This window comes from Sus scrofa, chromosome 15, assembly GCF_054392235.1.
Source record: "Sus scrofa isolate SSC_HxYL_T2T_F1_AM1 chromosome 15, Sscrofa_HxYL_maternal_Yorkshire_Landrace_v2.0, whole genome shotgun sequence".
NCBI classification, from domain to species: Eukaryota; Metazoa; Chordata; class Mammalia; order Artiodactyla; family Suidae; genus Sus; species Sus scrofa.
The window spans coordinates 51668576-51691506 of record NC_139397.1 but is presented as its reverse complement, the minus strand read 5'-3'; the positions used below and the strand labels follow the sequence as shown (position 1 = coordinate 51691506).

Below are 22931 nucleotides of genomic sequence, written 5' to 3'. Positions count from 1 at the left end.
TGCGGCGCAGTGGTTAACGAATCCGACTAGCCATGAGGTTGCGGGTTCGGTCCCTGCCCTTGCTCAGTGGGTTAATGATCCGGTGTTGCCGTGAGCTGTGGTGCAGGTTGCAGACACGGCTCGAATCCCACGTTGCTGTTGCTCTGGCATAGTCCAGTAGCTACAGCTCGATTAGACCCCTAGCCTGGGAACCTCCCATATGCCGCGGGAGTGGCCCAAGAAATGGCAAAAGGACAAAAAAAAAAAAAAAAAAGAGTGGTACATTGGTTATAAATGATTACCTATATTGACACATAATCACACAAAGGTGACTGTTTCCATTAGCTTTACTCTTGGTGTTTTATATTCTATAAGTTTGAACAAATGTATAGCAAAAAATACATTCATCAATATAGTATCATACAGGAGTTCCTGCTGTGGTGCAGTGGGATCAGTGGCATCTTGGGAGCTCTGGGACACAGGTTCAATCCTTGGCTTGGTGCAGTGGGTTAGGGATTTGGCATTGCTACTCACAGCTGCAGCTTAGGTTGCAAACATGGCTCATATCTGATCCCTGGCCTGGGAACTCCATGTGCCTCAGGGTAGTCAAAAAAGAAAAAAAACATGGTATCATACAGAGTAATTGCTCTAAAAATTCTCTGTGCCTCACCTATGAACACTTCCCTCCCCTCAACTCCTGGCAACCACTAATCTTTTTTTTAACCTTTTTAAAAATGTATATATTTTGGGGACCACTAATATTTTTACTTCCTCCAAGTTTTCCCTTTCCTAGAAGGTCATATACAGCTGACCCTTGAATGATGTGAGGCTTAGGGGCAACGGCCATTTATGCTGTTACAAAATCATGTATATCTTCATAGTTGGCTTTCTGTGTCCACAATTTCACACCTGCAGACTGTGTAGGACTGTCGTCTTGTATTTAGTCAAAAAAGATTTGTGTCTAAGTGGATGCCTGAAGCACAAACCCATGTTGTGCCAGGGTCTGCTGTATTGGAGTCATATAGAAGGTAGCCTTTCACTTAGTAACATGCATTTAATGTTCCCTCCATGTCTCATGTCTTTCCATGGTTTGATAGCTCATTTCTTTTCTTTCCTTCTTTTTTTGGTCTTTTTAGGGCCACACCCACAGCATATGGAGGTTCCCAGGCTAGGGGTTGAATCGGAGTTACAGCTGCCAGCCTACACCACAGCCACAGCAGGGTGGGATCTGAGCCGCATCTGCAAACTACATCACAGTTCACAGCAATGCTGGATCCTTAACCCATTGAGCAAGGCCTGGGATCAAACCTGCGTCCTCATGGATACTAGTTTGATTCGTTTCCACTGAGCCACAATGGGAACTCTGCTCATTTCTTTTTAGTATTGAATAATATCGCATTGGCAGGATTCCCCATAGTTTATTTAGTCATTCACATAGTGAAGGCTATTCTAGTTGTTTCCATATTTTGGCAAATATGAATAAAGTTGCTATAAACATCTTTGTGCGGGTTTTTATGTGGACATACATTTTCAATTCCTTTAATTGCTGAGGCTGGTTCATGTCATAAGAATATGTGCAATTTTATGAGAAACTGCCAAATTGTTTTCCAAAGTGGCTATACTGGTTTGTGTTCCCACCAGCAGAGATGTTTGATGACTGAACCTGTCCTATTTTGCTCCTTAACTGTGTTGTCTTTCCTCCCTTAAAAGGGTTTTTCACCCCCCAAGTTGTAGGGAAATAAAGTGTATATCTGAGATGAAAATTGTGTGAATAACCAATGTACTGTTTTTTACTTTATCTTACTGATAGAGGTTAGTGTTGGATACACTTCTACTCTATTCTCCACTGTTATCGTACCTTTGATTCTGATTTTTTTTCTTTTCTGTCTTTTTAGGGCTGTACCCAAGGCATATGGAGATTCCCATACTAGGGGTCAAATTGGATCTGTAGGCACTGGCCTACACCACAGCCACAGCAACATCAGATCTGAGCCTCATCTACATTCTACACCATATCTCACAGCAATATCGCATCTTTAACCCGCTGAGTGAGGCCAGGGATTGAACCTGCATCCTCATGGTTACTAGATATTCATTTCTGCTGAGCCATGATGGCAACTCCTGATTCTGATTTTTGATGTCAGCCTGTTTCTGCTGAGTTATGTCTACTTATTTCTTTCTTCTTTCTTCCTTTTTTTTTTTTTTTTTTTGCTTTTTTAGGGCCATACCTGCAGCGTATGGAAGTTCCCAGGCTAGGAATTGGAGCTACAACATCTGGCCTATGCCACAACCACAGCAATGCAGGATCTGAGCTGCATCTACAACCTGCTCCACATCTCACAGCAATGCAGGATCCCCAATTCACCGAGTGAGGCCAGGGATCGAACCAGCATTCTCATAGATACTAGTCGGGTTCATTAACTGCTGAGCCATGAAGGGAACTTCCTGTCTACTTATTTCTAATATCAAATCAACTTTCTTTGACTTTTCATCAGTTTATTATGAATTTCATATAAGTTTTTTTGTTTGTTTTGCTTTTAAGGGCTGCACTTGCATCATATGGAAGTTCCCAGGTCAGGGGTCGAATTGGAATTGCAGTTGCTGGCCTATACCACAGCCACAGCAATGCCAGATCTGAGCCACAGCTGTGACCTACATCACAGCTCAGGGCAATGCTGCATCCTTAACCAACCGAGTGAGGCCAGGGATCAAACCTCCATCCTCATGGATACCAGTTGGGTTCCTTACAGTTGAGCTATGACGGGACTCTTCATATAAGTTTTTAGAATACTTCAAAATTGAAAAAGTAGAGTTACGAATATGTAGTTATGTTTCCCTTTTCAAGTCTACTATTATTTTTGTTATTTTCTCTTTTTCCTTCTTGATTAAGCTTTCAGGAAATTACTTGTTTTAACAGCATTCTCAAAGATCATCTTTTGATGACTACACTGTTTCATTTCTTTAATTTTTTCCAGTTTTTTTGAGATATTGATATCATTATTGTAGAAATTTGATTTACAGCATAATGGTTTTACATATATATAGGTTGTGAAATGGTTACGGCAATGATTTAGCATCCATTATTTCTTTCAATATAATAGTGAAAAAAATTTGCTTGTGATGAGAAGTCTTAGGATTTACTCTGAACTTTCCTATATAACATATAGCAGTGTTAATTATAGTCATAATATTATAGGTTATATTTGTAATCCTTATTTATCTCATAACTGAAAACTTACACCTTTTGACCACCTTCTTCTGGTCTCCTCCCCCAACCTCTAGTAACCACAAATTAGATCTTTTTCTATGTGTTTTACATGTGGAATCCAAAAAAAAAAAAAAAAAAAGGGACCATACAGTACCCATCTTCATCTGCCTGACTTATTCCACATAGAATAATGTTCTCAGGTTCCATCCATACTGTCACAAATGGAAGGATAGGAGTTCCCACTGTGGTCCAGTGTTAAGAATCTGACTGCAGCAGCTCAGGTTGCTGTGGAGGTGTGGGTTCAATCCCTGGGTCACTGCAGTGGGTTAAAGGATCCAGTGTTGCCACAGCTGTGGCTTGGATTCAATCCCTGGCCTGGGAACTTCCATATCTACTGGTATGGCCATAAAACTTTTTAAAAATTGGAAGGGTATACTAGTTTTTCACAGCTGAATAATATAGTCTGTTGTATATGCATGTATCATGTATTTTTTATCCATATATCAATCAAAGGACATTTAGGTTCTTTCCATATCTTGGCTCTGGATATATACCCAGAAGTGGGATTACTGGACCATTTAGAAATTTTATTTTTAATTTTTTGAGGATCATCCATGCAGTTGTCCACAGTGCTTGTACCAGTTTACAATCCCACCAACAAAGCAAAAGTGTTTGCTTCTCTCCATATCCTCATCTACATTTGTTTTGTCTTTATGGCAACCATTGTAACAGACATGAAGCGACATCCCATTGTGGTTTTGATTTGCATTTCCCTAATGACTAATGATGTTGAGCATCATTAGTTTCATATATACCTATCGACCATTTATATATCTTCTTTGTAAAAATGTCTATTCAAGTCATTGGCCCATTTTTAAACTGGGTTATTTGTCTTTTTGCTATTGAGCTGTATAAGTTCTTTATATACTTTTGATATTATCTTATCAAATATGTGGTGTGTAAGCATTTTTTCCCATTCTATAAATTATCTTTTCACCTTGTTGATTGTTTTTCATGCAGAAGCTTTTTAGTTCAATGTAATCCTATTTGCTTTTTATTTTGTGCTTGTGCTTTAGGTGTCATGTCTGAGAAATCATTGCCAAGACTCATATCAAAGAATTTTTTTCCTGTGTTTTTTCCAAGGAGTTTCATAGTTTCAAGTTTTATATGCATCTTTAATCCATTTAGAGTTAATTTTTGAATGGTGTGAGACAGAGGTTGAATTTCATTGTTTTACACGTGCATATACAATCATCCCAGTGTCATTTATTGGAGAAACTGTCTTTTCTTCATTGAGTATTCTTGGCTCTTTATCAAATACGAGTCGACCATATATATATGCTTGGGTTTATTTCTGGGCTCCTGATTGTTTCATTGACCTGTTTGTGTTTATACCAGTACCATACTCTTGATTACTGTAATTGTACAGCATAGCTTGAAATCAGAAAGTATGATGCCTCCCACTTTGTTCTTCTTTCACATGATTTGGCTATTTGGGGTCTTTTATGGTTTCATACAGCCTTTAGGATTGTTTTACTGCTTCTGTAAAAAATGCCATTGACATCTTGATAGAGATTGCATTGAATATATGGATGATTTTTAGCAGTACTGACATTTTAATAATATTCTTCCAATACATGAACCTTTCCACTTATTTGTCTTTTTTTTTAAATCAATGGCTTGTAGTTTTCAGAGTAGAAATCTTTCAACTTCTTGGTTAAGTTTATTCTTAAGACTTTTGTTGTTTCGATGCCATTGTAAATGGGATCATTTTCTTGATTTTTTTCCCTAGATAATTCTTTGTTAGTGTATGGAAATACTGCTGATTTTTGCATGTTAATTTTGTATTCTCTAATTGTACTGAATTCGTTGATTAGATATAACAGGTTTTGGGTGGGGTCCTCAGGATTTTCCATATATAAAATTGTATCATCTGTAAATAGAGACTATTTTATCCTTCCTTTCCAATTCTGATGCCTTAATTTCTTTTCTTGCCTGATTGATCTGGTGAGGACTTCCAGAACTGCGAGAAATAAGAGTGGTGAGAGTGGGCACCTTGTCTTGTTTAGAGGAAAATCTTTCATCCTTTCACCATTGAGTGATATTAACTGTGGGTTTGTCATAAATGTTGTTTATTATGTTGAGGTATGTCCCTTCTGTACCTAATGGTTGGAGGGTTTTTTTTTTTTTTTAACATAAGCTGATGTTGATTTTGTCAAATGCTTTTTCCTGTCAATTGTGATGATCTTTTGTTGGAAACTATAATCTGCTTATATTTAAAATAACTATCAATACATAAGGACTTATTGCTGCCATTTTGTTAATTGTTTTCTGCTTGTTTTGTAGATCCATAACTCCTTGATTCCTATCCTGCTCTCTTTTGTCGTGTGGTATCAGTATGCTTACTCTTCTTTATTACATTCTTTTTGTAGTTACTATAGGTTTTCCCCTTATATTAACCATGAGGTTTACATAAAATACCTTAAAAAAATGGTAACACCCTATTTTACGCTAATAAGTTAACCTCAATAGAATTCTTATGCTTTACATTTTTAACTTCTTTCCACCTCATATTTTAGCTTATTGGTGGTAAAAGTTACATATTTTTTGTATTGTGAAACTAATAGCAGATTATTGTAGTTATGGTTATTTTTGCTATATTTTAAAATCTAAAATGGAGTTTTAAGCGAATTACACACCACCATTATCATATTACAGAATCTACCTTTGATTGTATAATATTACCAGTAAGGTTCACACTGCCGTCTTATGTTTTTATGATGTTAATTAGCTTAATTAGGCTTTTGGAAATTTACCTATTTTATCAGTGGTTTTCAAAGAATCATTTTTTGGTTAATGAATTCTTTCACTTTATTTTGTTAATTTACATTAGCTTTATTATTTCCTTCCTATCACTTTTAAAATTTACTTTATAGTTCTTTCCCAAATTCTGTTGTTGGATATTTACACAATTAGTTTCTTTACTGATATAAGCAATTAGAGCTATAGATTTTCCTCTAAATCTTGCTTTAGCTAAAGCCAGGAGGTTTTTCTTCAGTTCTAAATATTAGCTTATTTCCATTATGGTTTCTTTTATGTATCAATTGTTTTTAGGTATGTTTTCAAACTTAAAATAGCTTTTTTTTCTCCTTTATTGGAACTCCAAACCAGATGGTCTAGCTTCTTTGTCAACCAGTATAGAAGGTTTTCCTAGTCTCCTTCACCCAATATGTGCCTGTACAGAATTTTGGTTCTGTCTGGAGGGCCTCAGCTCCAGTACACTCACTTTTCACAGGCCCATGACTTCATCTACTGGCCCTTTTTGCCACTAAATACAAGCCCCTGGTTCCGAGAGCTCAGTTTCCCCAATTCCTGGGCAGCAGCATTCAGCCATAAGGCCTAGGTGGTTCTCAGGTTCTGGCTCTCTCTTACTTCTCTCCCCAGAGATTTCCTTTCTTTATTAGGAGCTCTGTAATTTATCAAGTTTTTAGTATTTTCTTTAGTTTTCTAGCTATGTTGCAGCAGAAGTGTTTTTAAGTTATTAAGCCTACTCTATTTCTTCCCCAATGTTTTGGAAGACAAAAACTTGACCATTATCTGTTTTCTTTGCATTCTTCCTAAATAAAGCCTATTCTCCTCAGTACTATTCCCTCTAAGTAACTAAAGGAAAGGTGATGTGTCAGGAAGTAATGACAAGAACACAGAAATATTTAGGATCAGTTTGTCACTGTGTTTGCAACTAAATCATTACTTATTATGTGAAATAAAATAGCAAATTGTTAATGGCTTTTAATATAAACAGAGGAGAAATAAGTGTGCTATTTATTTTTATATGTAGTTATCAATCTTCATTGATATTCTACACAATATAGAATGATACACTCTGTAAAATAGGGCTATTTCATGGAGAAGCACATATTAACACATTTTGCTTTCGCTTCATGCTTTGGATCTATTTTTTTTTTTTTTTTTCTTTTTAGGACCATACCTGAGCATGTGGAGGTTCCCAGGCTAGGGGTCAGATCGGAGCTGCAGCTACTGGCCTACACCACAGCCACAGCAATGCCAGATCCAACCTAGGCTGCAATTGCAGCAATGCTGGATTCTTAAACCTCTGAGTGAGGCCAGAGCTCAAACCTGCATCCTCATGGATACTAGTCAGGTTCTTAACCCACTGAGCCACAGCAGGAACTCCTGCACGCCCTTTAAAGAGTATAGCTGATAGATTTCAAACTTTAAACAAGCCACTCCTCCAAGGGGTCCTGAGCTAGTCCTTCAGAGGTGGGCTTAGGAAAGGGCACTTCAGGCAATCCTGAGGGTCCCCGTCAATGCTCTGAGAAACTCTGCCAGTGGCTCAGACACCTCATCATTTTGTTCTGATTTTTGTTTCCTGATGATGAATGCAAACCAGCTCCTGCACTTGTTAGAACAAGAATAATAAATCATAGCTTACACTTTTTACAGTGCCTGATGGTTTATAAAGACCTTTGAGAAGTTCCTGTCGGGGCTCAGTAGTTAATGAATCTGACTAGAGTCCATGAGGATGTGGGTTCGATCCCAGGCCTTGCTCAGTGGGTTAAATGATCCAGAATTGCCATGATCTGTGATGAAGGTTGCAGACATGGCTCAGGTCTGGCAATGCTGTGGCTGTGGTGTAGGCTGATGGCTATAGCTCCCATTTGACCCCTAGCCTGGGAACTTCCATATGCTGCGGGTACAGACCTAAAAGGACAAAAAAAAAAAAAAAAAAGAGCTTTGACACCTTCCTTTGATCCTTGTATTATTATAAGATCCTTGTATTATTATAAGTTGTGCAGTAAGTGCAGAAACATCAGTGTTTTCTCCATAAGAATCCTGGGAGTCGGAACGTGAAGTCAATCTGCCCTGGTTCTACCAAGTTGTAGCTAAACACCAGGACCCAGTTCTACCGAGAGGCTCCACCATCCTCTATGGAGTCTCTTTGGTCTGCTGAATCCTGTGCCTGATAGCTTCACCCAGGTTGAAGCATGGGTCTCAATGTTCATCCTGCTCCAGGAACCATTCCAGGTGGAGGGAGATGACAGACTGGGCTCTGCTCCCCCACCTGCCCCATCAATGTTTGACCTACCTGCCACGCTGCTCAACTCCAAAATCATCCATCACAATATGCCTCCATGTTTCCTTCCTTTAAAGACTTGAAGGGCTTGTCAGTCCCTCACAGATTCAAATCCAGATTCAGTAAGTATTTAATACCTACTTTATGCCACACACTGAGTGTATCAGTCAAGGTTCTCTAGAGAAACAGAATCAATAGGATTATCTTATTGTAAGGAGTTGGCTCATGTGCTGTTGGAGGCTGGGCAGACTTGAGATCACAGTGGGCAGGCCGGAGGCCCAGGGGAGCTGATGGTGCAAGTTTGTTTGAGAGCTGACAGGCTTGAGATCTGAGACGAGATGATGTTTCAGTTGGAGTCCAAAGGCAGGAAAAGATGGATGTCTCAGTTGAAGGCAGTCAGGTAGGACTTAGTAAGGAGGTTCAGGACTTTTTGGTCTAGTCAGGCTTTCAACTGATTGGATGGGGCCCACCCACAGTGGGGAGGGCAACCTGCTTACTCAGCCCACCCATTCAAATGTTCCTCTCACCCAGAGACATCCTTACAGACACAACCAGGATAATGCTGGCCCAGATATCTGGCCATCACTTGACCGAGTCAGGTTAATACATGATCATCATACTAGGTTAGTGAATTTCACATGCATTTTTACCCTCTTCAAGGGATGAATAGTTAAACTTGGGACCTCCATGCCATGGAGCACTGCTCAACAATATAAAGGAACCAACTATTGATACACACAACATTGAAGAGTGATCAGAGAATTGCACTGAGTGATAAAAGCCAATGCCAAAAGTTAATATATTGTGTGATTCTTGAAAGGACAAAGTTATAGAAATGGAAAACAGATTAATGGCTCCAGGAGTTAAGGAAGTAGGGTAACCAGGTCTGGGTATGAAGGGGGATGTGGTCCTGAGGGATCATCGTGATAGAGATGTTCTCTTTTCTCTGGGGTCATTGGTACACAAATCCCTCTTGTGATAAAACTGTATAGAACTAAATGGACAACCCCCCACCCCTGCAACTATATGGGTGCCTAGACTAGTTAAGTGAGAATCCCTGGGGAACAGGCTGGTGTTTGTATTTTTTTTTTTTTTCGGGCCACACCTGCAACATGTGGAAGTTCCCGGTCTAGGGACTGAATTGGAGTTGCAGCTACAGCCTGTACCCAGCCACAGCAACACAAGATCTGAGCTGCATCTGCAAACTACACTGCAGCTCACAGCGATGCTGGATCCTTAATCAACTGAGCAGGGACAGGGATCAAACACGCATCCTCATGGTTACAAATTGGGTTTGTTACCCCTGATCCACAACAGGAACTTCTGTTGTTTGTATCTTTTTAAACCCCTTGGGTGATTCTAATGTCCTAACAGGGTTGAGTCACTACGCTAGGCCTTTTTAAAGAAATACCTTGACAGGAACTTTACAACATATTTATAACATATTGCTAGAAATAGTCATTTGGTTTAAAATATATTAAAATCTCCAAATCATTAATTCCTGCACAGAATTAAATAGTATGAAAATTTATAATAGCTAGGTATTCCAAATTTATAGTTTTCACAAATGCAGCATTTCAGGTCCTCCCCAGATCTACTGAATCAGGATCTACTTTTTAACAATATCCTCAGATGATTCAAATTCATGCTAAAAGTCCTGGTGTAAAACCTTCCTTAAATTCTCATGGTCAGAATTTTATCATACACTTTTCAGACATAATTATAAGATGGTATAATTGTAAATAACTGTTTAGAAATGAATCCTTTAAGTCCCTAAATGGCATTTCTAAAAACTTGAGATGATAATTGTATGTATATATGTATGTATTTATTTATTATCTTTTTAGGGCCACATTTGCAGCATATGGAATTTCCCAGACTAGGGGTTGAATTGGGGTTGCATCTGCCAGCCTATACCACAGCCACAGCAGCACAGGATCTGAGCAGTGTCTGTGAGCTACACCACAGCTCACAGCAACACCAGGTCCCCGACTCTCTGAGCAAGGCCAGGGATTGAACCTGCATCCTGAAGGATGCTAGTCAGATTCATTTCCACTGAGTCACAATGGGAACTCTAAATGTAACACACAGTGAAAAACGTTCTATTGAAAAATATGGCACTGGGGCTGGAGGGGTTGTGGAGAAAAGGGAACCCTCCTGCACTATTGGTGGGAATATAAACTGGTACAGCCACTATGGAGAACAGTTTGGAGATACCTTAGAAATCTATACATAGAACTTCCATATGACCCCACAATCCCACTCTTGGGCATATATCCGGACAAAACTCTACTTAAAAGAGACACATGCACCTGCATGTTCATTGCAGCCCTATTCACAATAGCCAGGACATGGAAACAACCCAAATGTCCATCGACAGATGATTGGATTCAGAAGAGGTGGTATATATACACAATGGAATACTACTCAGCCATAAAAAAGAACGACATAATGCCATTTGCAGCAACATGGATGGAACTAGAGAATCTCATGCTGAGTGAAATGAGTCAGAACGACAAAGACAAATACCATATGATATCACTTATAACTGGAATCTAATATCCAGCACAAATGAACATCTCCTCAGAAAAGAAAATCATGGACTTGGAAAATAGACTTGAAGCTGCCTGATGGGAGAGGGAGGGAGTGGGAGGGATCGGGAGCTTGGGCTTATCAGACACAACTTAGAATAGATTTACAAGGAGATCCTGCTGAATAGCATTGAGAACTATGTCTAGATACTCATATTGCAACAGAACAAAGAGTGGGGGAAAAAATGTATATGTGTAAGGATAACTTGATCCCCTTGCTGTACAGTGGGGAAAAAAAAGAAAAATATGGCACTGGGTGTACAAAATATTGGGAGTTGCTTGCGTAACATGAAGCAGCTTTAATTGACGAAATCAATTGAAGTATCATTTGTGATTTGTCTTTTCAGTGTGTTGTGTTTGCCTTTCAAAGCAGTTTCTGAGCTTGATCAAAGGTATTCTTATGCTGAGACAATTTTAGTTTGAGCCATCTTTGGTGCAAAGAGAGACCCCATTATGGGTGAGGAGTTCTGATTTTAGATTATTTTCACAGACTTACTGCTTATTAGTTGAGTGATGAAGGTGTCAGCTTGTCAGTGAAGTGGAAGATTGGGCCAGTTGAGTGGCTCTGAAACTAGCCCTGCATATCCAGAGGCATCCAGCAGATGCCCTGTGGGAAGAAGGAAAGGGTATTGAAGCAGGACCTGGAGCACCCTCTCCCTCCCCAATCTTTAATCAGGGCATTTCTGCTGTCATCTGTTTTACCTGTTGCAACTTTGATACAACCTCACTTAAACAGAGGATTTTGCTATTTAACAAAGGCTGAAAACAACCATTAGTTAAGATTTCTTGGAAATACTTTGATTCTGAGTTTAAGGACCATGTGCTTATAGGAGGGTAGTGATCTGCATGCAGGTGGTGGGCACTCGGTAAACATTTAGAAAATAGTTATTTCCAGAACATGGGACCTTCTCAGAGCTGCACTGCTGAGCCTGATGAGCTTGCAGTGCCAAGTGGGGGCTGCATGAGTTCAAACCCCAGTTCTTCCATCAACAGATGTACTGACTCTGTATGAGCTACGTAATCTCCAAAAAGCGGTGTATCCACAGCTAAGAACACAAGCCCCATGGTCCCTAATCCAAAAGCACCAAAGTAGAGGTTTTTGTATATGAATTAGAGGCGAAACTTGACCTGAATATAAAGAAGAGTGGATAGTTTTACGAGCTCCATCATTGTGACACGTGCCATGGAAGAGACTTTAGGCTTCAGGTGCTGCCCCAGGTTGCTGGGGGTTGTGTGCTGTGCATGTCACTGTACCTGCTGCTGGTGGGTCCTGTGAGTAGGTGACACTGATGGGAGTTAAGAGAGAGCAGAGGTTTGTTGTGGGTAATAAGTGGGGAGAAACAGCAGCAGCACAGAGCCTTGGACACACCGCAGATGGGAACAGGAACTCTGGAGTCACAGCACCTGCTAGGGACGTCCTGCAGGAGCAGAATTGCCTGGTCCCTGATCCCTGCTGGCCTGGTCCTGGCCTGTGGTCTGACTGCCCAGGAAGAGCATGGCCTTGGCTTGGAAGCTGAGGTGGATCTTTAAGGCACTAACCGTTGGAGGCTGTCACCTAACTGGGTTCATTCCAGCTGATCAAAAAATTTTTTCGGAGTTCCTGTGTGTTGCAGTGGAAACGAATCTGACTAGGAACCAAGAGGTTGCAGGTTCGATCCCTGGCCTCGCTCAGTGGGTTAAGGATCCAGCATTGCTGTGGCTGTGGTGTAGGCCAGCAGCTATATCTCCAATTGGACTCCTAGCCTGAGAACCTCCATATGCCGCGGGTTCAACCCTAAAAAGCAAAAAAAAAATTTTTTTTTCTTAAAATGGGATCTGAGAGGTACAGCTCCAATGTTGCCACATAGCTTTTTTTTTTTAAGCAGCTTTATTGATACATAATTTATGCACAAAATTTACTGTTCAATGATTTTAGTAAATGAATACAGTGGTACAACCAAAATCACAATTGAGTATTAGAATGATCCCATCATCCCAAAATGTTTGCTGTGTATTCCCACTCCTATCCCCAGTGACAGGAAACCATTGATGTATTTTCTGCCTTTATAGTTTTTGTCTTCTGTACAAATTTTTCATGAAATCATACAATATGTAGCCTTTTAGGTCTGGCTTCTTTGACTTATATGTCCTTGAGGATGATCACGTTTTTGCCTGTATCAGCAGTTTGCTTTTCTATCACCGAGTAGCAATCTGTGGTATGGATATAGCACATTTTGTTTATTTATCAGTTAATGGATTGCTTCTAGTTTTTGGCTGGTGTGAAAGATGTTGCTATGAACATTTATGTGCAAGTACCTGAGCAGATAGACACATGTTCATTTCTCTTGGGTATACAGGTAAGAGTGAAGTTGCTGGGTCACATGGTAAGTGTATGTTCAATTTTTAAACGAAACCTCAAAATAATACAGCCACACCAGCAATGCATGAGGGTTCTAAAGACAACATGCTGGTCAGTTCTTATTATCAGAATTGTTGGTTATGGCCATTCCTGAGGGCACACAGGCATCTCATTGTGCTTTTACTTTGCGTTTTTCTAATGATTGATAATGTTAAGCATTGTTTCATGTGCTTATTAATCATTTCTATATGTTCTTGTGTAAAATATCTTTTGCCCATTCTTTGTTTATTATCCTGCTAATGAATAGAAGTTCTTTACAATACTGGACACAATTCCTTCCATATGTTTGGTTTACAAATATTTTTCCTAGTTTGTGGCTTTTCATTTTCTTAATGGTTTCTTTGGAACAGCAAAACTTTTTAAAACTTCCAAGTTCAACTTACTCTTTTATGAATTGTGCCTTTAATATCATATCTAAGAAATCTTTGCCTAAACTTTCAGAAGGATTTCCTGTTTTCTTCTAGATTTAGTTCTTATATTAGGTCATTGGTTCTCACCTGGGAACAGTTTTGCTCCCAGAGGACATCAGGGAATATGTGAAGACAGTCTGGATTGTCAAAACTGGGTGGGGTGTGCTAATGGGATCTAGTGGCTAAAGGCCAGTGATGGTGCTAAACATACCACAGTGCACAGGACAGCCCCCACAGCACAGAATTATTTGGTCCAAAATGCCAACAGTGCTGAGGTTGAGAAACTATGAGTTAGGTTTCTGGTCCATTTTGATTTTTGTGTATGGTGTAAGGTAGGAATCTACACATTTTTTTTTTCTTTTTGCAATGTGAAGTAGGGATATAAGTGCATTTAATTTTTTTTTCCCCGAGTGTATTAAAGAACATCCTGCTGCACTGAATTGCCTTGGCATCTTTGTTGAAACCCACTGACCATAAATGTGAGGCTTTCTATCTAGAGTCTCTATTTTCTTCCCTTGATCTACATTCTACCTTTAAGCCAGTTAAGTTTTCAAGTAAGGTAGTGTAAATCTCCAAACTTTGCTCTTTTTCTAAAAAACTGATTTTCCTACTAGAATTTCTTTGCATTTTCATATAAATTTTAGCATCAGTTTTTTTCAAATTCCCATTGTGGAGGAGTTCCCATTGTGGCTCAGCAGTAATGAACCTGGACTAGTTATCCATGAGGATGTGGGTTCGATCCTTGGCCTCGCTCAGTGGGTTAAAAGATCCAGCATCGCTGTGAGCTGTGATGTATGTTGCAGACTCTGCTCAGATCCCGTGTTGCTGTGGCTGTGGTGTTGGCCAGCAGCTGCAGTTCTGATTCGACCCCTAGCCTGGGAACTTCCATATGCCACAGGTGCAGTCCTAAAAATCAAGAAACAAACAAACCCACCTGGCATTTTGATGATTACAGTGAATCTCTAGATTAATTTGAGGAAAACAGCCGTCCTACCAATATTGAGTCTTCTTATCCATGAATTTGGTATATTTCTCCATTTATTTAGATCTTTAATCTCTCAGCAATGATTGGTAGATTTTAGTATACAGATCTTATAATTCTTTTGTTACATTTATTCCTATTTAATTTTTAGAGAATACTGTAAAAGAAACTGTTAATTCCATTTTGAATTTTTGTTCATAGTATATAAAAATAAAATCTAGTTAGATTTGTATATAGAATTTGTATTTTGTAATCTTGCTAAACATGCTTAATCTGTATTTTCTTTGATTCCCCATAATTTTCTACATATAGTACCATGTGATCTGAGACTAGTTTTACTTCTTCATTTCCATCTGTATACCTTTAATTCCTTTTCTGGCCTTTTCTTGGTAGAATCTCTAACACAATGTCAAATAGAAGTCATGAGAGCAACATACGTTTCAAAGTTAAAAGGAAAATCAGAATTCTGAGACACTTATGGCCCCTATGTGTTTTGGTAAGGGCTTGTAAACCTATAGTATCTAATTTACAATTATTGGGAGGGTAAATGAGGTACCATACAGAAAATGCTTAGTGTAAAGCCTGGCACAAATCCTTGTAAAATATTAGCTTTTAGAAAGAGAATCCTGACTGGCAGGCCAGCATCAGGAGTAAGGACTTGGCTCTGAGGATGCAGGCCTGGGGGCACACAGGGCCTAGGTGGCACTCTGTGGCCCATGTGGTCAGGCGATGGAAGTTCTTTGTGGCTTGTCCCCAGTGGGAGTCCACACAATTTATGTCAGCTGCCTTGGGAATTTTTGGTGTTAGGGAAGCTCTGCCAAAGTACCTGATCTTCAAAGTAGCCAAGCCCAGGAAGTAGCAAATATAAACAAGGTTCATAAGGTGGAAGGAATGACTCAGGCCTGGCGAGCTGTGCTGAGGCTCAACCACTATCAGGTATGAGTATTATGAGGGACTTTCTGGGGGATTCGCTACACTAACACAAAGGGAAAACCCTTCACTGTTTCCATGTGTGTTGTTACTGCTTTCCTAGAAGGTTTACTCCAAAAGTTGATCCCTTGTATTTGTGGAGGGACTTGTAATTTATTTGAGGTAGAAACAGCAGCTGTGTTGAGTAACAAAAAACAACACAAGAGGGGACAGTGTCACGAGAAAGTCTTAATGGCACCTTCAACCTTGCTGGAATTAGCATTTTTTGCCTCTGGAAGGTGATGAGCCAGTGTGTGTATGATTTGGCCCAAATGTCATTTCCTCCAGGGCATGGTGAACCCCAAGGTGGCCAACGGAGGCCCCAGTCACCTAGTGATGCTCTCCTCGCCAGAAACTAAGCTTGGAGAAGCAGGGCTACTTCAGTAGCACCGTCATCACTAACTGTGACTCCTCACCCTTGTCCCCATCAATTACTTTTAGAAGAATCTCAAGTACATAAAGAGTAACCCTGATAACTGTCCAATATCCTTCATATTTAATAGATGTTATAGCAATAAAGTTCTTATGGTCTAACAAAGAAATTTAGGGGGTTCTTTGTTCTCAGTAAAACAATATAATTTCTTTATTTAACAGTATGGCACTCCAATGACAAAGGTTCTAGGACCTCTTAATTACGATCATCACTAAGACACACAGACTGGCATAATACAGAAAAGGCCCAAAGGGGCTGGTCGGTGCCTCTCTGAGACACACAGTTGGGCATCAGAAAGCCACACAAAGGAGCATCTTCATATAAAAACCACAGCACACAAGGCAAACTTGACGACAGAAAAGGCATCCTTTCTGTGCCCACCTCTCTCCTCACAGCTGCCTTTCTTGCTGGACTGTCCAGGGACCGCTGGGCAGACTGTGTGCAGCAGCTGTGGTTGAGTGTTGACTCCATCACGCCAGCACGTAGTTCTCAGAGGCACAGACCTTGTGCTGAGTGACTGAATCTAGAGGAGGAGAGCAGCATTAGCACTGATAATGACCAGCACACAACCACCTTTTCACACGTGCACAGAATCGCATTTAAAATCTTAAATGATCCAGAGCTGCATTGGCCATAGGCCCACATGTCCATATAGCACACATGGCTACTTAAAGTGAAATAAAATAAAGAATTCAGTCTCTCAGTCATACCTGCCACATTTTAAATGCTCAACAGCCTATTAGATTAAGAGCGTGCCCCTCATGGTAGAATGTTCTAGAAAAGTGGAAAGTCAGCCAATCCATAACATGGGAGATCTGAATTCTAATTTCGGTTAACTTCAGTAGGTACTCTGGTATGAGGCACGGTACCAATAAACACATAAATAGGTTTCAGCTACGACACTATGCGTCCCAGCCGTGCCGCGCCATCTACCTGGCTATATTCTGTAAACGGAGTGGAGGGTTAGTGGGCACACTTCTTAAAACTTGGCTCTTCATATATCAGTTGAAGAAGATGGACTAACAAGCTTTAAAGTCCCGTCAGATTGAAACTCTATTATTTTATGAAAATCACAAGAAGTCATATGGTCCAGGATAAGCCACAGGTGCAGGGGAAGAGGCCAACCCAGGTGTGCACCACAGCTGGCTCAAGGCAGTCCCTTTATTCTTCATACTGCGCAGTTTACTGATCCCAACACTTCTTCTGCTATTAGAATGAAAGAGGAATGCAATGGATTGCCAGTGCTGATTGAATGAAAATTAAACTTGTTGATTACTATTACTATCCAGAGGATGAGCAACAATATCTGAAGGACCTTAAGAAGTCAGGGTGATGAACAACAGAACACAGAAGGCTGTGATGGTGTTGAGATATAAAGAAGAAAAAATAGGTTTATTCTATGAATAAAAGGAAGAAAAATTGGCTCATCTTTAGTTGTAGCTCAAGATAGAGTCCCAGAATTTAATAACAGCCTTTCCAATACAAAAGCACTTCAACACAGGAGTCTGGGCTAGGGAGGTGAATCTCAGGAGGAACATTAATGTTTGTTATATACATTATATAATTATAATTAATATATATATAATAGTTATTATTGATACCAATTCTACAACACAGTGTTGTTTTGATTCATATTTTAAGATTAGTCCTTTATTGGGAGTTCCCATTGTGGCTCAGCTGATTAAGAACCCAACTGTACCCATGAGGATTCAGGTTTGATATCTGGCCTCATTCAGTGGGTTAAGGATCCTGTGCTGCTGCAAGTTGCAGTGTATGTTACAGATGCAGCTCAGATCCTGTGTTGCTATGGCTGTAGTGTAGGCCTGCAGCTGAAGCTCTGATTCAACCCCTAGCCTGGGAACCTCCATATGCTGCAAGTGGGATCCTAAAAAGAAAAAAAAAATTACTCCTTTATTCACAATATGAATTGAATATATTTTCTCTCTGTTGCTTGCCTTTTCAAAAAAAAAACATTGTTTATATATGTTGGTATACACATGCAAGAGTTTATTTAGGGTATATATGTAGGAGTTATAATTGCTGGTAACACACAAAATTTCTTCAATTTTACCAGACAATGAAAACCTAGTTCATAAATTGGTTGTCTTGATGTACAATACCATTAGCACATGGCTTCACATCAGCACTTGCCATTGCAACACTTTCATTGCTGCCAAATCAGTTGTATGTGAAATATCATCTCTCATTGTGTTTTTGTTTTTGTCTTTTTTTTTTTTTTTTTTTGCTATTTCTTTGGGCCGCTCCCACGGCATATGGAGGTTCCCAGGCTAGGGGTCCAATCGGAGCTGTAGCCGCCAGCCTACACCAGAGCCACAGCAACGCGGGATCTGAGCCGCGTCTTCGACCTACACCACAGCTCACGCCGGATCATTAACCCACTGAGCAAGGGCAGGGACCGAACCCGCAACCTCATGGTTCCTAGTCAGATTCGCTAACCACTGCGCCACGACGGGAACTCCTCTCATTGTGTTTTTAATTTACACAAACCCAAGGCCCTCATAAGATATGAAATCTAATGGGAGGATTTCTCCCCTGAGTGAAAACCCCACACTGAGATATCTTTTTTGCCTATTGCATTGTATAGTAAGTTACACAAATGGCTAGGTTAGACATTCTTGCTTTGGTGTGATGCAGCTGTGGCTTTTTTGTTTGGTTGGTTTGACTTGGTTTTTCTTAGATGCCTTTATCAGCTTGCAGTGGTTTCCTAGTATTCCTAAATTGAGCTGAATTTTTTATTATGAATGAGTGTCAGAATTTGTCAAATTCTTGCTTTGTATTTTTTGAAAGAATCATGTGATTTTTGTCCTTTAATGTATTAACACAGTCTGTTCTGTTAATTTTTACATATTAAAACAATCTTGCATTCCTGGGATTAATCCCAGTGTTTAATTCGTTTTATTTGTTAGTAGGTTTGACTTGCTAACATTTTGTTAAGGGTAATTACATCTATGTTCATAAAGCATATTGGCATTGGTTTAGAGTTTTTATTCTGTTTTTTCCTGTATTGTCTTCTGTTTTGTTACTAGTGCATGACTAGCCTCATAGAATGAGGTGAGAAATGTTCTCCTCCTCTACTTTGGGAGCGAGTCTGTAAAGGAATGGTGTTATTTCTTCAGGTATTTCCTAGAATTCACCACCGATGTCAAGTGGGACTAGGCTTTCTTTGTGGGAAAAACTGAAATTTCAATTTTTTAAGTCCATTCATATTTTCCATTTTTCTTGAGTCAGTTTCAACAATTTGCTTCTTTCTAGGAATTTTTCCATTTTATCTGAGATGTCTAATTTGTTGGCTTAAAATTGTTCATAATGTTCCCTTGTGATCCTTTTAATTTCAGCAGAGGGTGGTAGTAATGTTCCTTCTTTCATCTTTAATTTGGTATTTGTGGCTTCTTTTTTTGTTAGATGATTAATATGACCTACACCACAGCTCATGGCAACACTAGATCCTTAACCCACTGAGCAAGGCTGGGGATCAAACCCGCAGCCTCATGGATGCTAGTCGTGTTCATTAACTGCTGAGCCACGACAGGAACTCCCCTTTCATTTATTTCTTCTCTAATCATTACTCTTTCCTCCTTGGATTTTGTTATATTTTTAAGTTTCATTGGACTACAGTTGACTTACAGTGTCTATTAGTTTCACCAAAGTGAATCAGTTATATTCATTTTTTTTTCCCCCAGAGAGGTTATCTGAGTGGATTTCCCTGTGCTATCAGTAGGTCCTTGTTGGTTATCTATTTTATATACAGTTGTGTGTATATGTTAAACACATCCTCCTTATTTACCCTCCCCCCACAGTTTCCCCTCAGGTAATCATAAGTTTGGTTTTGAAATCTGTTTGTTTTATAAACAAGTTCTTTTGTATCACTTTTTAAATTAGACTGCACATATTTGTGTTTCTGTGTCTGACCTACTTCACTTAGTATGATAATTTTTAGGTCCATCCGCATTGCTGCAAATGGCATTATCCTTTTTTATGGCTGAGTAATATTCCATTGTATATACATACCACATCTTTATTCATTCCTCTGTTGATGGACATTTAGGTTGCTTCCATGCCTTGGTAAATTGTAAATGGTGCTGCAATGAATACTGGGGTGCATGTACCTTTTTGAATTACAGTTTTCTCTGGACTTATGCCCAGGAGTGGGAATGCTGGATCATATGGTAGTTCTATATTTAGTTTTTTAAGGAACCTTCATAATGTTTTCCATAATTGGTGGCTGCACCAATTTACATTCCTAAACAGTGTAGGAGTGTTCCCTTTTCTCCAAACCCTCTCTAGCATTTATTGTTTCTAGACTTTTTGATGATGGTCCTTTTTTTTTTTTTAATGTTTAGAAGAGCTTTATTTATAATGCCAAAACTAGAAGCAACCAAGATGTCTCTTAATAGGTAAGTGAATAAACAAACAGTGGTAAACTATACAATGGAATATTATTCCAGGAACAATCAGAAAATCTCCCAATATACAAAAAGATACAGAAGAACTTCAAATACATATTGCTAAGTGAAATAAGTCAATCTGAAATGTAAAAACTATACAAATATGAAAATGATCAGTGGTTGCTAGGGGTTCAAGAAAATGGAGGGTGGAGGAAAGGGTGAATAAGTAAAGCACAGGAAACCTTTACATGCTGTTTATTTTTATTTATTGTTTTGGTTTTTTTAGTGCTGCACCCATGGAGGTTCCCAGGCTAGGGGTCAAATTTGAGCTGCAGTCACTGGCCTACGCCACAGCCTCAGCAACACAAGATCCAAGCTGCATCGTGACCTATGTTGCAGCTCATGGCAACACTGGATACTTAACCCACTGATTGAGGCCAGGGATCAAACCCGCATCCTCATGGACACTAGTTGGGTTCTTAACCAACTAGGCCACAACAGGAATGCCTACATGCTGTTTATAATGCTGAAATTATTTTGTATAATCCTGTGATGGTGGATATATAACGTGATGCATTTGCCAGAATCCAAAGAATAATCTAACACTAAGAGTGAGCTCTAATGTAAACAGTGGACTTCAGTTGCTAGTAGTGTATCAATGTTGTGCGTTGGAAGTTGTGGCGAAGCGAAACGAATCTGACTAGTATTCATGAGGATGTGGGTTCAATCCCTGGCCTCGCTCAGGGTTGGGGATCTGGCAGTGCCATGAGCTGTGGTATAAATTGCAGACAGGGCTCAGATCCTGTGTTGCTGTGGCTATGCCTTAGGCCAGCAGCTGCAGCTCTGATCTGACCCCCTAGCCTGGGAACTTCTATATGCTGAGGGTGTGGCCCTAAAAAAAAAAAAAAGTATCAATGTTAGTTCACAAGTTCAAAGATGTTAGTGAAGGGGAAACTGAACAGGGAGTAGGGATATGTGGGAACTCACTGTACTATCTGCTCAACTTTTCTGTAAACTTAAAAACTCCTCTGAAAAACCATCTGGTTTTTGTTTTTGTTTTTTGCTTTTTAGGGCCACACCCTCAGCATATAGAAGTTCACACCACAGCCATGGCAATGCAGAATCTGAGCTGAGTCTGCGACCTACACCACAGCTCATGGCAACGTCAGATCTTAACCCACTGAGCGAGGCCAGGGATCAAACCTGTATCCTCATGGATACTAGTTGGATTCATTTCCACTGTGCCACAATGGGGACTACTTATTAATTTTTTTAAGAGAAGATATAGTATACTTGTTATCCTCAGAAGACTTATAGTCTGGTTGAGAAAAATATCAGAGATCAGGAATGGCCATTCTGACTGGCATGAGGTGGTAACTTGTAGTTTTGATTTGCATTTCTCTAATAATTAATGATACTGAACATCTTTTCATGAGCTTTTTGACCATCTGCCTGTCTTTGGAGAAATGTCTGTTTAGATCTTCTGACCATTTTTTGATTGGGATGTTTGTTTTTTTGATATAAAGCTCCATGAGATGTTTGTGTATTTTGGAGATTAATCCCTTGTTGGTCACTTCGTTTGCAAAGATTTTCTCCCATTCTGTGGTTTGTCTTTTCTTTTGTTTATGGTTTCCTTTGCTGTGCAAAAGCCTTTAGGTTTATTAAGGTCCCATTTGTTTATTTTTGTTCACATTTTCATTACTCTAGGAGGTGGATCAATAAAGATAGTGCTGCAATTGATTTATGTCAAAGAATGTGCTGCCCATGTTTTCTTCAAGAGTTTTATAGTATCCGACCTTACATTTATGTCTTTAATCCATTTTGAGTTTATTTTTGTGTATGGTGTTAGAATGTTCTAATTTCATTCTTTTACATGAAGCTGTCCAGTTTTCCCAGCATTGCTTATGAAGAGTCTGCTTTTTCTCTATTGTATATTCTTACCTCCTTTGTCATAGATTAATTGACTATAAGTATGTGGGTTTATCTCTGGGCTCTCTATCCTGTTCTACTGATCTATGTTTGTTTTTTGTGACAATACCATACTGCTTTTTTTGTTTTTTTGTTTTTTTTTGCTTTTTAGGGCCATACCCACAGCATATGGAGGTTTCTAAGCTAGGGGTCAAATCAGAGCTACAGCTCCTGGCCTATGCCACAGCAAAGCCAGATCTGAGCCACATCTGTGACCTACACCACAGCTCACGGAACCACCAGATCTTAACCCACTGAGTGAGTCCAGGGATCAAACCCGCAACCTCATGGTTCCTAATCAGATTCGTTTCAGCTACCCCCTGATGGGAACTCCATCATAATATTTTGATGACTGCTTTGTAGTATAGTCGGAAATCAGGAACCCTGATTCCTCCAGCTCTTTTGGCTTTTTGGGGTCTTTGCAGCAATATGGATGGACCTGGAGATTCTCATACTAAGTGAAGTAAGTCAGAGAAAGACAAATACTGTATA

At 39.6% G+C, this 22931-nt stretch overlaps 1 protein-coding gene across 17 annotated transcripts in view; it reads right to left on the bottom strand.

Moving 5' to 3' along the window:
• Nucleotides 1-22931, bottom strand: part of MCPH1 (microcephalin 1) — a 251965-nt gene that overhangs the window by 19733 nt on the left and 209301 nt on the right. For 10 of the 17 annotated variants that reach the window (XM_021075809.2, XM_084999822.1, XM_084999827.1 and 7 more), the window contains one exon: nt 14702-16588. In XM_021075809.2, coding sequence (XP_020931468.2) covers nt 16536-16588 — 53 coding nt within the window. In that variant the 3' untranslated portion in view covers nt 14702-16535. Of the gene's footprint in view, nt 1-6680; nt 7199-7899; nt 8460-9063; nt 11481-14701; nt 16589-22931 lie in introns of those variants that run through there. The other 7 variants (XR_014829753.1, XR_014829750.1, XR_014829754.1 and 4 more) reach the window with 4 other exon arrangements.